Source organism: Bufo bufo, chromosome 7 (assembly GCF_905171765.1).
Source record: "Bufo bufo chromosome 7, aBufBuf1.1, whole genome shotgun sequence".
NCBI classification, from domain to species: Eukaryota; Metazoa; Chordata; class Amphibia; order Anura; family Bufonidae; genus Bufo; species Bufo bufo.
Window position 1 is genome coordinate 189,495,105 of NC_053395.1, and position 18,248 is coordinate 189,513,352.

General features: G+C 44.1%; 1 protein-coding gene across 1 annotated transcript in view; it reads left to right on the forward strand.

The window, feature by feature from the left end:
* The window catches only part of ABCB11 (ATP binding cassette subfamily B member 11), an 87,215-nt gene extending 72,699 nt beyond the window's left edge, over positions 1–14,516 (forward strand). Inside the window, exons 25-28 of the mRNA XM_040439518.1 lie at positions 2,287–2,484; positions 5,241–5,447; positions 6,296–6,442; positions 14,298–14,516. Coding sequence (XP_040295452.1) covers positions 2,287–2,484; positions 5,241–5,447; positions 6,296–6,442; positions 14,298–14,498 — 753 coding nt within the window. The 3' untranslated portion in view covers positions 14,499–14,516. The remainder of the gene's footprint in view (positions 1–2,286; positions 2,485–5,240; positions 5,448–6,295; positions 6,443–14,297) is intronic.
* The last annotated feature ends 3,732 nt before the right edge of the window (positions 14,517–18,248 follow it).

Below are 18,248 nucleotides of genomic sequence, written 5' to 3' on the forward strand. Positions count from 1 at the left end.
GTATCAGGTTACCAGAGTTCTGGTCTCTCCCCTGAGCTGGGCCACTCTGCTAGGGTTACCCTTGTCTCGTGGGTATCAGTCACTCTCATAGCAGGCTACAGTGCTAGGAAGCCTGGGAAGTCTCTCCTTATTATGAGTTCGTAGTGTAAATTTGGGGCAACTGCCACTTCGTGAGTCCATCTGCCAGCCCCTGTGGTTAGAGACACCAGGGTGGTGGGATAGTCTTTTAAGTCTCCATGGATTAACATGACCCCAACTTTCTAGCCAGTTTACTCCGCTGACCATACCAGGGGAGCCCTTACTAGGGACACCAGACTCCCTGAGTCCAGCAGATCCTCCGCTAGAGTGTCTCCTACCTCCACCTAGCACAGGTGGTTTAGAGTTTTTGGGGTACCTGCTGCACACAGCTTCCTGGCATATAGCAACTGACGGTAGCCATAGTTAGTATCCATGGGTTCCACCTGATGGGGACAGTCAGCTCTTACATAGCCCAGCTCCTGACACCGCCAGCAGACTATCGGAGCCAGGTCCGTAGAGGGTACACCGCGAGTTGGTTTGGTTGGTACAAGTCGCCGGGTCTGGAATGGAGATTTATGGGGTTTGACTGCCCCCCTCCCAAAAGAACCCCCTGTAACAGTCTTAGTAGCCTCATAGCGCTCCACCATTTCTAGGGCATTGCCAGGAGACTCCTGGCCGATCCAGTGCTGGAGAGGGGGTGGCAGAGCCCTCCAGAACATATCAGTCAATAGTCTATCCAGCATAGCCATGGGACTCAGTACATCAGGCTGTAGCCACTTTTGCAAGAGGTGGAGTAAGTCATAATACTGGGTCCTCGCAGGCTTAGCCGGCTTAAACCCCCACTGATGTACCCGCTGGTCCTGGACCAACACATTCATCCCAAGTCTTGCCAAAATCTCACCCTTTACTTTTGGTAGTCGTCCGCTTGATCGTCCGGCAAGTCGAAATACACCAGCTGGGAATCGGATGCCAGGAATGGAGCGACGACCTCAGCCTACTGGTCACAGGGTAGCTTTTCCCTGATGGCCACTTTCTCGTATATCGCCAGGTAGGTTTAGATGTCGCCTGCGGGGGTCATATTAGGAATCGCAACACGGACTGCTTTCCGGGCATCGTGGACGCTCGGGGTTGCTCCTGCTGTCTGCAAAGCCATCACGTGTTGTAGCAGCAACTGGTTATTCTCCTGCTGCTGCTTATTAGCCTTGTGTTGCTGCAGGTTTGTCTCTCGCTGCTGCAGATTAGCTTTCATGAGGGCCGTTACAACAGCCTCCATTTCGTCGTGGGGCACTGGTTGTAATATAGCTGGTTTAATGTACGACATACAACCGTGCCTAAAAAATGCAGAAACACTAAAAATATTGGCGTTCACGCCAGCCTTACTGCTCTTGCCTGCATCTTCCACCAATTGTGGGGTTCCGCTCTGGTAGATAGGGTAAGCGGGCGCAGTACAGAGGCAAAATACAAGTTCTTAACTCAAAACGTCAGACATTTCTGCTGGGCCCAGCTGCCTATCTAAGGACAGCTAGGTGCTGCCAAAACCCAGACCGGCACTTAAACTCCGGTCCGGTATTTGACCTCACCTGGCTGGAAATCATCCCAGCCACACATGCTGGGAGGAAAATACCTGCCTTGCCAGACACAACCCCTCACTGTGTCACAATTGATACACACTTTTTCGGCACTAAACACTTTTTACATACTAAGTCTTTGATAAATATCGGCACCAGACACATCCTCAGACCACAAAAAAACTAATCGCTGCATGCTGCTCTTCTTTCGTGAAACTTCACAATTGGGGCAGTCTTTGTTCCTCGCACTACGCAACACATTCAAACCTGCACAGCAGTGACTCTGCTACATCCGTATGTCAGAAAATTATGTATTGGTCCTTTATGAAAATTTTATTAAATAATTTCTACACCCTTGTACTGTATTTTAGAGTTGAGCAAAATTCCCAACATTTGTTTTTGGTCACATTAGATCAAATTTGATCCTAATGAAAAGTGCCCCAGTTGCCCCGAAAATTTACGTACAACCCTCTGAAGTCTCCTGGTATTGAAGATGATTTATGAATGATATAATGTATGTAGATTGGTGAGGTGCACCCTCCTCCTTTTGCAGCAAGAGCCAATACCACTCCCATCCTTCACTGCAGTTCCCCAGGGGCTTGCGGCACTTCTAGAGTGACTTACATATTAGTGTACTAGAATATGTTGGACTGAAATTGCCTTGGTTATTCTCACTTGCACCTTCTTTATCACTTCACAGGACAATTTCAAAGGAGACATTCAGTTTGTGAACTGCAAATTCACTTATCCCAGCCGTCCGGTGACCATGGTGCTGCAAGGTCTTTCAGTTCAAGTAAAGTCTGGTCAGACTCTTGCATTTGTGGGCAGCAGCGGTTGTGGAAAAAGTACCAGTGTCCAGTTATTAGAGAGATTCTATGATCCAGATCAAGGAAAAGTAGTAAGTACATTATGTCTTATGACTATATCATACAGAAGCTCACGTATTTTGTTGGCACAAGCTTCATTTTAGGAAAACTCTGTTTATTCCCTCAAACACCCCCTCTATACTAAGCGAATTTCACCTCCTGAAATAAATAGCTTGTCTGTGTAACACACCTACCTACTGGATCCTCCAGACTTAAAGATATTGATTGCAGAGGCTCTTCTTTCTCGTTTACAGGTGGGGATCTTGAGTGGAGAACCTACTCTACTACCTGTTATATGAAAAAGGATTGCTCAAAATAGAGCTAATAACCCCATGACAGTTCCTCACATACTCCGAAAACCTTTTGTGTCCTTCAGGCTCTACCCTTATTACTAGATTATTAGATATCCAACATCTCTCGATCGGAATACTGCATTTTACTTAGCACCAAAGGTCTACTTACCATAGATCCAGCCTACCATATATACCTACTATGGGACTGTTGAAGAGCAATGGCCCATAACATTTTGGTTCCATCCCTAATTTAATGGGTGATGATACTCTACATAGGGTTGTGGTGTCTGCGGGTACTAGGAAAATTATAAAATGATGAAAAATAAACCTGAACCCTAAAAATGACATGGGAGACCTGGTTCTTCTTTCTGATGTGGTTTCAAGAGTAAACAAAAAAATACCTTATTTTTATCTTTCCTATGTCTATGCTCTGCCATCTCTGTCCAGCCCTGCTAATGCAGCCAGCCAGTCGCAGGGGTTCACGGTAGACCGATGAGGGGTCAAATGGTATAACTGTCACGGCCTTTGGTGTGCACTGTGACACTTGGCCACGCTTGCTGTTGCCTGTGGCAATGTGTTTCTGTGTCTGCATGCGGGGGCAGTGTCACGGCCTTTGTGGTGTGTGCCGTGACATGGTTGCCTTGCATGTTGTTGCCTCCGGCAACGTGTATTTTTTATGGTGTTTTCCCTGCTTTGGTGTGCACGGGGTTAAGGTGTGTTTGGTAGGTGTGGTGGGTGTGACCTCAGGCCTCCTTATATGTTGGCGTGGTGGAGCCTGAGGTCAGTTTGTATTTTGTTGTCAGCTTGGTGTGGAGCTCTGCTCCTGGGCTGTTGTGATTATGTCTGTGTGAGCCATCGTTATTTGTTATATTGTTTTCCCTTTAAACACCGTTGCCAACGGCAACCGCACGTGTAGACAAGGAGTCACGACTTAACCAAGGGTCGTGACAATAACACACAGTTCATCAGTTTACTCACGGTTAGCAGAAAGCCTCCCTGGGCCGGCAGCACAGTGTTGAGGTGGACAGCACGAAATCCTCCGGGGCACGCTCTGTGGTAGGAAGCATCAGCCAAGATGGTGGTTGAGGTGCCCTTGATGTTAGGGGTGCTTAGGGTGCTTGTTGCGGCTGAGTCCTTTGATGAAATTTGTTGTGACGCCAGTACCGTTAATGGTGGTACAACCATAGGTAGTAATAATGAGGTAGACAGTGGTAAGATGCAACTCACAACTTTTACTTCAGTGGATTTTCAGTTGCTGTGGTACAATTATGCAGTCTTTAGAGGGTACAGAGACGATACTGCAAATCCACTGTTTAGGGCTTGCCAGGTGCTTGGTTGGTTTTGGAGCAGTGGGTTAGGTGTACCTGGTTCCTTTAGATGCCTTGGATCCTATTCCTTGACTTTCCCTACAAGCTAAGGATGTGGAGACAGGAAAACTCAACTGTCCCTCAGAAGGTTGGTGTGGCTGCCTGAAGCTATAAACCTCCACCATGCAAAGGTGTCTGTGGCCCTATATAATGGCTCTTATCACCGATGAATTCCTAGGAATGCTTGTTTCTTATCCAGAGAGGCAAACTCTTCTCCTACTGGTCGGGGATGCAAGTCTATAGTCCAGCTACAGAAGGAAAACGCTCTTCTGCGCCTAAAAATCTGAGTAAACACCTTCTAGCGAAGTTGGCTCCACTCACTAATCTGTGTTGCGAAGTCTTCACTCTATCTTTCCCACTAAGTTGATCTGACTACCTCAGATCTGCTCTCTGCTGACTACATCCTCGTTAATCTGATCTGCCTTAAGGGGAACCTGTCACCAGTTTTATGGTGTCCTAACTAAGGGCAACATAATTAAGGGATTGATTCTCTTAGCACAAAGCTGGGTCACGTTCTTTAATTGACCCAGTCAATCTTGTATTGAAAAGCTCCAGCTGATAATGATGAGTCATGAATATTCATGAGCTCCTTACTCTCCCCGCCCACCTGCTGCTGAATGACAGTTTGTTTCCATATGAACCAGCAGCAGGTGGGCAGGGGAGTGGCTATAGCTCTGAATTAAATATACGCTGGACTCAATGACATCACGCCGGACTCAAATCAGCTCATTAGCATACGGCATGCGGCATCTTTGTGTGTATATTATGAGGTAACCATCTGTCACACCAGTAAGTGAATACATCTAAGGCACTTTTTTTTGTAGTTAATGATTGTATATAATTAGTTAGATTATAATCAAATATCCACATGACAGGTTCCCTTTAACTAATCTGTCTCACTAGGCCTGACCTGAATATATATAGGACCTGCACTTCATCCCCATCTAGTGGTGGGATGTATAAATTGCACCTAATAGGCCTGTTAACAGGGATTTTGCAGTCACACAAATGCGAAGTTACACATAACAACCAAATGCTTGTAATAATATAAAAAAGTGATTTTAAGCAGTGCCCACACACACGTAGTGGGACGTTGCACTAACACTTTATATGTTATACTACATACAGCTTGTGGATGGACATGCAACTTCCAATGTAAACATATCATTTTTGAGGAGCAAGATTGGCATTGTGTCTCAGGAACCTATATTATTTGAAGGAAGTGTTGCAGACAATATCAAGTATGGCGATAACTCTCGAGATGTCTCAATGGATGATGTGATGGAGGCTGCAAAGAAGGCGCATTTACATGAATTTGTAATGTCTCTGCCTAATGTGAGTTGTTATTACTATTCTCCTTTCTCAGCACCATCATGTATTCTACACTCATATAAAGAGGGATGGAGAGGGGTGGATACCGTATAAATATTCATAATTATTCATAACTAGCCATTCATGGATGTATCACAGACACCCCACAGTAGATCCCTCTGATGCTGACAGTTGGCATGTGGACAGTCGAACATGGGTGCAATACGCCCATCTGGATGAAGCCTAATGAAGGCTACACAATTAAAAGTTTCATTTATTGCTTTATATCTATTGCCTAGTACACTACTTTTTATTCAGAAATCCATGATTATGAGTTTTAGGGAAAACATAGCATGTTGTATCTTTGATAAAATTACAATGAAATATAGTAGTTAACCTTAGATTCTACCATCAGCAAATTCTTGGTCAAGGACTTCTCTTTGGTAAAACATATAAAGGACAAATTAGATTTCTCTGTTATTCTATTATAAACCCCATAACTAACCAGATGGTTGTTTCTGCAGTTTATTTACGTAAACGTAAATTTATGTTTATTTTCATATTCATGGAGGAGTCAGCCATTTTGAATTAACATTGGTAACTAATCCTTTCTTGATGAAATCACAAGGGTAAGACTCTTTGGGGTAGATTTATCAAAATTTGGCGCTGCTGGACCATGCGCCTAATTTATGATGAGGTGCAGAGCAGACCTTATCATATATTAGGTGCATTGTCTGGCAGATAGCGCACCAGAACGAACTCTACGACAGCTTGCGGCTCGACTTTTTTAAGCCACAAAGCTAGCGCAGTGAAATTATAAAATTTCCCCCCTCTCCAATTTGAAAATTTGTATTTGTCTTTCTTTTCTTTAGAAATATGAAACAAATGTTGGGATAGGAGGATCTCAGCTATCCCGGGGACAGAAACAGCGTATCGCTATAGCCAGGGCGATAGTCAGAGATCCGAAAATTTTGCTTTTGGATGAAGCCACATCAGCCCTAGACACTGAAAGTGAAAAGGTTTGTGATCCTGAATATGCTCTTTACTTTAATTAAGAGCACTATACTATTTTAGACTCCCAGTCGTTATTGGATATTATCCCTTCTAAGGTTTTAACCAATTGGCGACATGTGGTGCATATTTATGATGCTGACGCTATGAATGTAAAGGTATTGTGCAGTGGGTAAATATTGATAACCTATCCTCAGGATAAGTCTTTAATATCAGATTGGTGGGGTCCTACTCCTGACACCCCCAACGATCAGCTGTTTGAAGAGATAGCAGCACTCGTGTGAGCGTTGCTTTCTAATAATTACCTGCGCATTGTTTGACTTCTCACCCAAAGGATGATTACAGAATTAAAGGGGTTGTCCACTCCTGTTATGTTGATGGCCTATCCTCAAGATAGGCCATCAGTATCTAATCAACGGATTCCAACACCCCACAACCCCACAGTACAGAGAGCTACCCTGAAACAGCTGATCGACAGGGGTGCAGGGGGTTGGACTCTGCAGATCACATATTTATGGGGTATTCTGAGGATAAGCCATCAGTATACAGGGAGTGGACAACCCCTTTAAAGTGGCTCTGTTACCAGGATCAATCCTATTAAACCATATACTATAAACCATATTACTACTTTATTCACAAACACAATATATGATTATAAAGATACAATGGACGGATTGGCCATAGACCTTACAGGGAAATTTCCCGGTGGGCCGATGCTCAGGGGGCCACCCAAACCCTTCTCTCTGCCGCTGGCCGGGTACATGATGCTCTCTCAGCGGTAATTAAAGCTGTGAGAATCAGGTATTCATGTACCTGGCCAGTGATCACACATACCCTTCTGAATTCAACTTCTGCACCTCATCTCCTAAGCCCCCTGCTACATATCTCAGTCATAGACAACTGGAGAAGAAAAGAAAATGGCAACTATTGATGGCCACCAAAGAGGGAAAGCTTTTGGGGCAATATATTGGGCTACACTCTGGTATATGGTTCATAGGGGACGGTATTTTGTGCTCTACTATAGAAACTATAGTACATAGCAGGGGCATAGCTAAAGGCTCATGGACCCTGGTGCAAGAGTTCAGCTTGGGCCCCCCTTCCCTCAGTGCTTTGGGGCCAGGGGCAGGGAAGCACATAGCCTTCGTGCTGCTTGAGGCAAATATTGAAACGGCACCCCCCCCCATGCCAAATTCTTGACCTAACTCCTTCCCTCCAGCCACAGGTATAACTTAAGCAGCATGCACTTTCTATAATACTGGTGTCTTGTTATGTGACACAAGGGTATTTGGGCCCCCTCAGGCTCCTGGGCCCGGTAGCAAATGATCCCACTGCACCCTCTATAGGCACACCCCTGCTACATAGAGTATATATGTAGATGCTAGGACACAGCTCTGACCTCAGCATGTCTAGGCTTATCAATAAAGCGGAGCGGGGAGTGTGCAGAGCACAGGGGGTGTTACAAAATAGTTCTCCAAGGATTCAGCCCCACCCTCTGGTGCTCGAACTTCTCATTTGCATATTAAGATTTCTCTGCAGCTGTGTAGCATACAGACAAAAAAAAGGTATAGTTTTAATCAGCATGAAGTATGCCTGGTTTAATAGGGTTGATCCTGGCGACAGAGCCGCTTTAATTTTCAACTTCTTGAAAAGTCTATTTTCAGTCATTTCACCCCAGGTCGCCATTTCTGGTCTATTGCATCAAATGCAGTGGCGTACCTACCATATAAGCAGACCATGCAGCTGCTATGGGGCCCGTGAGGAAGAGGGGCCCGCAGTGAAGGAGAGGCCCCGCCCCCTAATTGCTCCTGTCTATCTTTCTAAAGCTAAAGGACCTTTGATGATGTCATCACAGGTCCTGTAAGGGAACTGCACAGTGTAAAGTGTAGTTCCCAGGTTAGAACAGTGCATCTGCCAGGACCTGTGATGACATCATCTTCAACATCACAGATCCTGCAGGATCTAGCAAAGGAACTGCACCAAAAATGGTATAGTTCCTAGGTTTGAAAGGTACATCTGCCAGGACCTGTGATGACATCATCTCAGGTCCTTCAAACACAAACAGCAATTATTAGAAGTTCACAATCAGCTCTGCATTGATCCATACAGACTGGAATGGAGTGGTAAGAGGAGGTCCTCCACTTCTCATCATTTACCCTCTCCTCCCCCCATGCCCTGTTTTACTCATTGCTCACTCATGTATAAAACTTCAGACAGTTACAGTGACCACTACCTCATGTACCTCACACACACAGTGACTATAATGTATAACGGACCACATATTTCTATAAACACTGCATCCACAGTATTATACCTTATATGTCTCACATCAATACACTGTTCTGTGTATATATATATATATATATATACATATATACACACACCGCATATATTACACAGTATTATAGCTGCAATATGTACAGATATATAGTATATTCAGCAGTGTACTCATATGTAAGGTACGAGGTATAATATATGCAGTGTGTATAGATATATAGTATATCCAGCAGTGTACTGATATGTGAGGTATGAGGTATAATAGATGCAGTGTGTACAGATAAATAGTATATCCAGCAGTGTACTGATATGTGAGGTATGAGGTATAATAGATGCAGTGTGTACAGATATATAGTATATCCAGCAGTGTACTCATATGTAAGGTACGAGGTATAATATATGCAGTGTGTATAGATATATAGTATATCCAGCAGTGTACTGATATGTGAGGTATGAGGTATAATAGATGCAGTGTGTACAGATACATAGTATATACAGCAGTGTACTGATATGTGAGGTACGAGGTATAATAGATGCAGTGTGTACAGATACATAGTATATACAGCAGTGTACTGATATGTGAGGTACGAGGTATAATAGATGCAGTGTGTACAGATATATAGTATATCCAGCAGTTTACTGATATGTGAGGTACGACCTGTAATTTATACCTCATACCTCACGTCAGTACACTGCTGTATTCAGTGCAGTTTCTAGGTAAAATTTCTCTCAGGGCGAGTATCAAAAAAACTCCCCCCCTTCCCTCAAAACTGCTCGATGAAATAAGTGTCTCCCCATTGTAAAAAATGTGTCACCACATTGCACGGACGGTCACAGTGACGCACCCAGTGACCCACTGTCCCACAGTCTCAGGCTCTCACTCACAGCAGGCTTCTTTCTCAGCACTGCTCCGGGCGGTAACAGGCAGGCAGTGCGGGCGGCGGTGCTCACCTCACTACTGTACGTCACGCGGCGCGTGACGTACAGTGAGTGAGCGCCGCCGCCCGCACTGCCTGCCTGTGGGGGGACATTATTTTTAATAAGGATCACTATGGACATTATTTAGAATGGAGGCTGCTGTGGGTGTCATTATAACTGTATAATGTCTGATAGGCCTAGTCCTGAGTTATATTACCCTGTCCTGTATAATAATGTACCCTGATACCCCTTAGCTATATTACCCCAGCGGAGTAATATAACTAAGGGGTATCAGGGATGGGTACATTATTATACAGGGCATGGGCAGGGCAATATAACTCAGCTCAGGACCAGGCCTATCAGACATTATACAGTTATAATGTCACCCACAGCAGCCTCCATTCTAAATAATGTCCATAGTGATCCTTATTAAACTTAATGGCCCCCACAGTGACAGTGGCCCCCATTTTCATGTCTCCCACAGTGGCCCCCCCATTGTAATTAATGCCCCCCCCATTGTAATTAATGTCCCCCCATTGTAGTTAATGCCCCCCCCATTGTAATTAATGCCCCCCCCCAGACCATCACTCACCTCACAGCAGGCATCAGCACTGCTCAGGGGCTCAGGGCGGGCGGTAACAGGCAGGCAGTGCGGCGCTCACTCACTCACTGTACGTCACGCGCCTGCGCCGCCTAGTGGGAGGAGCAGGCGCGTGACGTCAGTAAGTGCCACCCGCACTGTCTGAAGAGTGAGAGGACTCGGGCCGGCACTCGGGCGCAGGTCAGGCGAGATGTCAGAGGGAGGGAGGCAGGGCGCACGGCAGAGAAACGACAAGAGGGCGCCCCTGCTGGCGCCCCCCTTCTGACAGCGCCCCGGGCGGCCGCCCGTCCCGCCCGCCCCTAGAAACGGCACTGGCTGTATTTACAATATACACTGCGTGCAGAATTATTAGGCAAATGAGTATTTTGACCACATCATCCTCTTTATGCATGTTGTCTTACTCCAAGCTGTATAGGCTCGAAAGCCTACTACCAATTAAGCATATTAGGTGATGTGCATCTCTGTAATGAGAAGGGGTGTGGTCTAATGACATCAACACCCTATATCAGGTGTGCATAATTATTAGGCAACTTCCTTTCCTTTGGCAAAATGGGTCAAAAGAAGGACTTGACAGGCTCAGAAAAGTCAAAAATAGTGAGATACAGTGGGATGCGAAAGTTTGGGCAACCTTGTTAATCGTCCTGATTTTCCTGTATAAATCGTTGGTTGTTACAATAAAAAATGTCAGTTAAATATATCATATAGGAGACACACACAGTGATATTTATGAAATGAAATGAAGTTTGTTGGATTTACAGAAAGTGTGCTATAATTGTTTAAACAAAATTTGGCAGGTGCATAAATTTGGGCACCACAAAAAAGAAATAAAATCAATATTTAGTAGATCCTCCTTTTGCAGAAATTACAGCCTCTAAACGCTTCCTGTAGGTTCCAATGAGAGTCTGGATTCTGGTTGAAGGTATTTTGGACCATTCCTCTTTACAAAACATCTTTAGTTCATTCAGGTTTGATGGCTTCCGAGCATGGACAGCTCTCTTTAAGTCACACCACAGATTTTCAATTATATTCAGGTCTGGGGACTGAGATGGCCATTCCAGAACGTTGTACTTGTTCCTCTGCATACATACCTTAGTGGATTTTGAGCAGTGTTTAGGGTCGTTGTCTTGTTGAAAGATCCAGCCCCGGCGCAGCTTCAGCTTTGTCACTGATTCCTGGACATTGGTCTCCAGAATCTGCTGATACTGAGTGGAATCCATGCGTCCCTCAACTTTGACAAGATTCCCAGTCCCTGCACTGGCCACACAGCCCCACAGCATGATGGAACCACCACCATATTTTACTGTAGGTAGCAGGTGTTTTTCTTGCTGTGTTCTTTTTCCTCCATGCATAACGCCCCTTGTTATGGCCAAATAACTAAATTTTAGTTTCATCAGTCCACAGCACCTTATTCCAAAATGAAGCTGGCTTGTCCAAATGTGCTTTAGCCCACCTCAAGCGGCACTTTTTGTGCTGTGGGCAGAGAAAAGGCTTCCTCTGTATCACTCTCGCATACAGCATCTCCTTGTGTAAAGTGCGCCGAATGGTTGAACGATGCACAGTGACTCCATCTGCAGCAAGATGATGTTGTAGGTCTTTGGTGCTGGTCTGTGGGTTGACTCTGACTGTTCTCACCATTCGTCGCTTCTGTCTATCCGAGATTTTTCTTGGTCTGCCACTTCGAGCCTTAACTTGAACTGAGCCTGTGGTCTTCCATTTCCTCAATATGTTCCTAACTGTAGAAACAGACAGCTGAAATCTCTGAGACAGCTTTCTGTATCCTTCCCCTAAACCATGATGGTGAACAATCTTTGTCTTCAGGTCATTTGAGAGTTGTTTTGAGACCCCCATGTTGCTACTCTTCAGAGAAAATTTAAAGAGGAAGGAAACTTACAATTGACCCCCTTAAATACTCTTTCTCATAATTGGATTCACCAGTGTATGTAGGTCAGGGGTCACTGAGCTTACCAAGCCAATTTGAGTTTCAATAATTAGTTCTAAAGGTTTTGGAATCAATAAAATGACAACAGTGCCCAAATTTATGCACCTGCCTAATTTTGTTTAAACAATTATAGCACACTTTCTGTAAATCCAATAAACTTCATTTCACTTCTCAAATATCACTGTGTGTGTCTCCTATATGATATATTTAACTGACATTTTTTATTGTAACAACCAACGATTTATACAGGAAAATCAGGACAATTAACAAGGTTGCCCAAACTTTCGCATCCCACTGTATCTTGCAGAGGGATGCAGCACTCTTAAAATTGCAAAGCTTCTGAAGCGTGATCATCGAACAATCAAGCGTTTCATTCAAAATAGTCAACAGGGTCGCAAGAAGCGTGTGGAAAAACCAAGGCGCAAAATAACTGCCCATGAACTGAGAAAAGTCAAGCGTGCAGCTGCCAAGATGCCGCTTGCCACCAGTTTGGCCATATTTCAGAGCTGCAACATCACTGGAGTGCCCAAAAGCACAAGGTGTGCAATACTCAGAGACATGGCCAAGGTAAGAAAGGCGGAAAGACGACCACCACTGAACAAGACACACAAGCTGAAACGTCAAGACTGGGCCAAGAAATATCTCAAGACTGATTTTTCTAAGGTTTTATGGACTGATGAAATGAGAGTGAGTCTTGATGGGCCAGATGGATGGGCCCGTGGCTGGATTGGTAAAGGGCAGAGAGCTCCAGTCCGACTCAGACGCCAGCAAGGTGGAGGTGGAGTACTGGTTTGGGCTGGTATCATCAAAGATGAGCTTGTGGGGCCTTTTCGGGTTGAGGATGGAGTCAAGCTCAACTCCCAGTCCTACTGCCAGTTTCTGGAAGACACCTTCTTCAAGCAGTGGTACAGGAAGAAGTCTGCATCCTTCAAGAAAAACATGATTTTCATGCAGGACAATGCTCCATCACACGCGTCCAAGTACTCCACAGTGTGGATGGCAAGAAAGGGTATAAAAGAAGAAAATCTAATGACATGGCCTTCTTGTTCACCTGATCTGAACCCCATTGAGAACCTGTGGTCCATCATCAAATGTGAGATTTACAAGGAGGGAAAACAGTACACCTCTCTGAACAGTGTCTGGGAGGCTGTGGTTGCTGCTGCACGCAATGTTGATGGTGAACAGATCAAAACACTGACAGAATCCATGGATGGCAGGCTTTTGAGTGTCCTTGCAAAGAAAGGTGGCTATATTGGTCACTGATTTGTTTTTGTTTTGTTTTTGAATGTCAGAAATGTATATTTGTGAATGTTGAGATGTTATATTGGTTTCACTGGTAAAAATAAATAATTGAAATGGGTATATATTTGTTTTTTGTTAAGTTGCCTAATAATTATGCACAGTAATAGTCACCTGCACACACAGATATCCCCCTAAAATAGCTAAAACTAAAAACAAACTAAAAACTACTTCCAAAAATATTCAGCTTTGATATTAATGAGTTTTTTTGGGTTCATTGAGAACATGGTTGTTGTTCAATAATAAAATTAATCCTCAAAAATACAACTTGCCTAATAATTCTGCACTCCCTGTACCTGTACACACTGCATCTATTATACCTCGTACCTCACATATCAGTACACTACTGTATATACTATATACCTGTACACACTGCATCTATTATACCTCGTACCTCACATATCAGTACACTGCTGTATACATTATACATCTGTACACACTGCATCTATTGTACCTCTTTTGTGTGCCAGAACTGTTTTGTAATCCCAATCCGGCCCTGATGTCATACAGTATAAAATGCAGCAGCAAGAATAGTTCATGGAACAAAGAGAGAGGCCTGGAATGGGTAGTGGGAGGGGCTATAAAAGGGGAATGGGGGCCCAATTTCAATTCCTTCTATGGGGCCCAGTGATTTCTATGCACTCCCCTGATCACATCTTATGAAGTATGGCTTGCACAGAGTGCTTATGGGTTGGTATTAAAGACTGGTATTATGGTCTGTGCACCCATGGAATATGCGTGTGTATGAACTGTAATGAAACACGGGACCAATTACTATACAAAACACTGTGTTATATTTTTTTTTACATGACTTTCTTGCTTTATTTTCCAGACTGTGCAGGAAGCATTGGATGAAGCGAGACAAGGCCGTACCTGCATCACCATTGCTCATCGATTATCCACCATTCAGAATTCTGACATCATCGCTGTAATGTCACAGGGCGCTGTCGTTGAACAGGGGAATCATGAACAACTTATGTCTCGCAAAGGGGCTTATTATAAACTGGTCACAACAGGGGCACCCATAAGTTAGATACCCCCGGCTGCACATTCTCAGACATTTATGGCATATTGATAGGATATGCCGTAAATGTCCTAAAGGTGCAGGTCCCATCTCAAAAATGGGTCCCTGCCGTGAATGAAGTAGCCGTGCTCTACCTTCACGGTGGGGCCCCATTCATGATTTAGGAGTAGATCCCAGACATGAGACCCGCACCTACCTGACATTTATGGCATATGTTATCAATATGCCTTAAAAGGGATTTCCGAGATTTTAATACTCTTTGGATAGGTAATCAGTATCTGATTAGATACCCAGGACCCCCGCTGATCAGCTGTTTGAGAAAGCATCGGTGCTCCTGAGAGTGCCGCAGCTTTCTCGCAGCTCACCAAGCACAGCGCCGTACATTGCATAGCGTCTGTGCTTGGTATCTCGCTCAGCCTCATTCACTTTTATGGGTCTGAGTTGCGCCTAGGCCATGCGACTGATAATTGTGTTGTCACTGGCCTAGGAAAAGAAGAGGGAAGGCCACGGAATGATCCGAATTAAACTCTCGGAAAACCCCTTTAAATGTCCAGATAGGACAATCCCTTTAACATGTTTTTTTTTAAAATAAATATTTCTGTATAGTTGTTTCCTATTGCAGTCAATATGTTGGGGGGAAAAAAACATCTAGCTGTGTGCATTGCGTTTCCTGATAGTGGGATATTGCTTTATTTTAAGAATATCCTTTGGTGTCTTGATTTGTGTTCATGATAGAAATATTTGTATATTATTTCCTGATTAATTTTTTTTGGACATAATCTGCAGACTGTCTATCTACGGGCCATTGGCAGCCTGTGGCTTTCCAGTTGTTGAATATGTTGGGAGTTGTAGTTTTTAAGCAGCTGTCAATCAAAAATCGCTGTCCACTATTATATAACATGCAGAATCTTCCCTTCCAGAGTATAGCACTTAACGGTGGAATTATTTATTCTCTATCCTTTTATATTAAAGCCAATGTCCCATTGTATGCATAATGCTTACCTGCTGTTTGTCTTTGGTGTTTGTTGTTGGCTACTTTTAGCTCTGCACCATGAGAACAGAGCTGGAAACTGCTACATTGTCTTTTGTAGGGTGCTATGTACTACCATAGGGCTGTATGTATAATCATAAATGAATAATATACATACAGCCCTATGGTAGCACATAGCACATGTGTATGGAGCATTCATAATGCTCCATACACATACTACAAGGCTGGATTTACAATTCTGGTGTCCCATTTCCATACAGTGTTCTCTCTCTCTCTCTACTCACTTTTGGGCCAAACTTCAAGCCCATGCCAAGTGTGGCCGGAAAAAAACCCACTAGATGTGAATTTTTGCTCTAAAAAGAGAAACAATTCTAGACGAAGTTGCAATGCAGGATCAATATTGAATCCGGGCCACTGCCCCTATTTCCTTATATTGCTGCACAGCAACTGATGATGGATGATCACATTTTTAGGGGAAGAGGGACCAACAGATGACATCTTCCATGCTTCGCCTGTAGTTCACTACACTAATATTGCTCCTAGTTCAGAACTGCTCAAAGGCCACATTCCAAACCAGGAAAGCCAACAAACCAAATATAATGCCCAATGTGATCCAAATGATCCAGATCCAGAGCTGTTTGGAGACCACTATGGAGTTCCAAGGGTGCACTCTCACAAAACAGGAAGAAACCACCATCCACATAGGTGGACAAGAAAAAGTAAAAGTGATGCCACACAGGTGGATAAGGAGCAGTAAAAGTGATGCCACATAGGTGGATAAGGAGCAGTACAAGTGATGCCACATAGGTGGATAAGGAGCAGTACAAGTGATGCCACATAGGTGGATAAGGAGCAGTACAAGTGATGCCACATAGGTGGATAAGGAGCAGTACAAGTGATGCCACAGGTGGACAAGAAGAAGTAAAAATGATGCTACATAGGTGGTTAAGGAGCAGTACAAGTGATGCAACAAAGGTGGATAACGAGCGGTACAAGTGATGCCACATAGGTGGATATGGAGCCGTACAAGTGATGCCACATTGGGTACTCACTTATAAGTCTGCAGTCACTCGCAGACTCTGAATGCATAGCTTTGGGGATGGCCACCTCATGACATCATAACATGACTGGCACAGCAGCATTTCTCCCCGTATAGCCAATGGTCTGTCTACCTCTGGTCATATACAGGCTTTAGAGCCAGCCCTGTTGGCAATAGATGACAGTTTGTTGTCAGACAGTTTACATGAGCTCCTGCCTAGAGTTGATGTTCACTACATCAAATTAATGTATATGTATATGAAATACTGGTACGGTCTACTATAAAGATGGCGGTGTGCCGGGCCCATGTGGATACAGAGTCCCTGGTAATAGTCTTTGACCTCACGGGGCAGTAAATGATTTGTTTTCATTGGGGCCCTCAGATCTGATCAGTTACACATAGGGATGAGCGAACCCGAACTGTATAGTTCGGGTTCGTACTGAATTTTGGGGTGTCCGTGACACGGACCCGAACCCGAACATTTTTGTAAAAGTCCGGGTTCGGGTTCGGTGTTCGGCGCTTTCTTGACGCTTTTTGAAAGGCTGCAAAGCAGCCAATCAACAAGCGTCATACTACTTGCCCCAAGAGGCCATCACAGCCTTGCCTACTATTGGCATGGCTGTGATTGGCCAGTGCAGCATGTGACCCAGCCTCTATATAAGCTTGGGTCACGTAGCGCTGCACGTCACTCTGATGATTCAAGCATAGGGAGAGGTTGATGCTGCGACGTTAGGGCGAGATTAGGCAGATTAACTCCTCCAAAAGACTTAATTCAGTGATCGATCTCCAGCTGTGGATCATTGAAGTGCTAATATTAAATTGCTCACTTTTTTTAGGCTGCCCAGAGCGTTTTTATATCACTTTTTTCTGGGGTGATTGGCGGCCATTTTGTGACTTGTGGTGCGCCAGCACAAGCTACCACCAAGTGCATTTAACCATCAATAGTGTGGTTATTTTTTGCTATATCCTACATCAGCTGCAGGCTGAGCCTGTGTCACCGAAGTGCATTTAACCATCAACAGTGTGGTTATTTTTTGGCCATATACTACATCAGGTGCAGGCTGAGCCTGTGTCACCCAAGTGCATTTAACCATCAACAGTGTGGTTATTTTTTGGCCATATACTACATCAGGTGCAGGCTGAGCCTGTGTCACCCAAGTGCATTTAACCATCAACAGTGTGGTTATTTTTTGGCCATATACTACATCAGGTGCAAGCTGAGCCTGTGTCACCCAAGTACATTTAACCATCAATAGTGTGGTTATTTTTTGACCATATACTACATCAGGGGCAAGTTGAGCCTGTCACCCAGCGCCTAAAAAATAGACCTGACATTTATATTCCTCCAAATCAGTACTGTTTTAGCTGGTCAAGTTATTTGTAGTGACCGTAAAAGCACAGTTTTTGTTCTGGGTTGAAAAACTATTCCCAAATTTGCCATTCTCAAAATTAGTAGTTTCTGCTATATCAGGCCTACTTTAAATCTATCCCAAAAAGGATATCTCAGATTGAAGGTGCTGATAGTGTCATTCTGAAAAACTTAACACACACGCTACCGTGCAGATACAAGTCTAATTCTGTGATTAAAGGTATATCTGTCACACAGCGCATAAAAAATAGGCCTGACATTTCTATTCCTTCAAATCAGTACAGTTTTAGCTGGTCAAGTTATATTTAGTGACCGTAAAAGCACAGTTTTTGTTCTGGGTTGAAAAACTATTCCCAAATT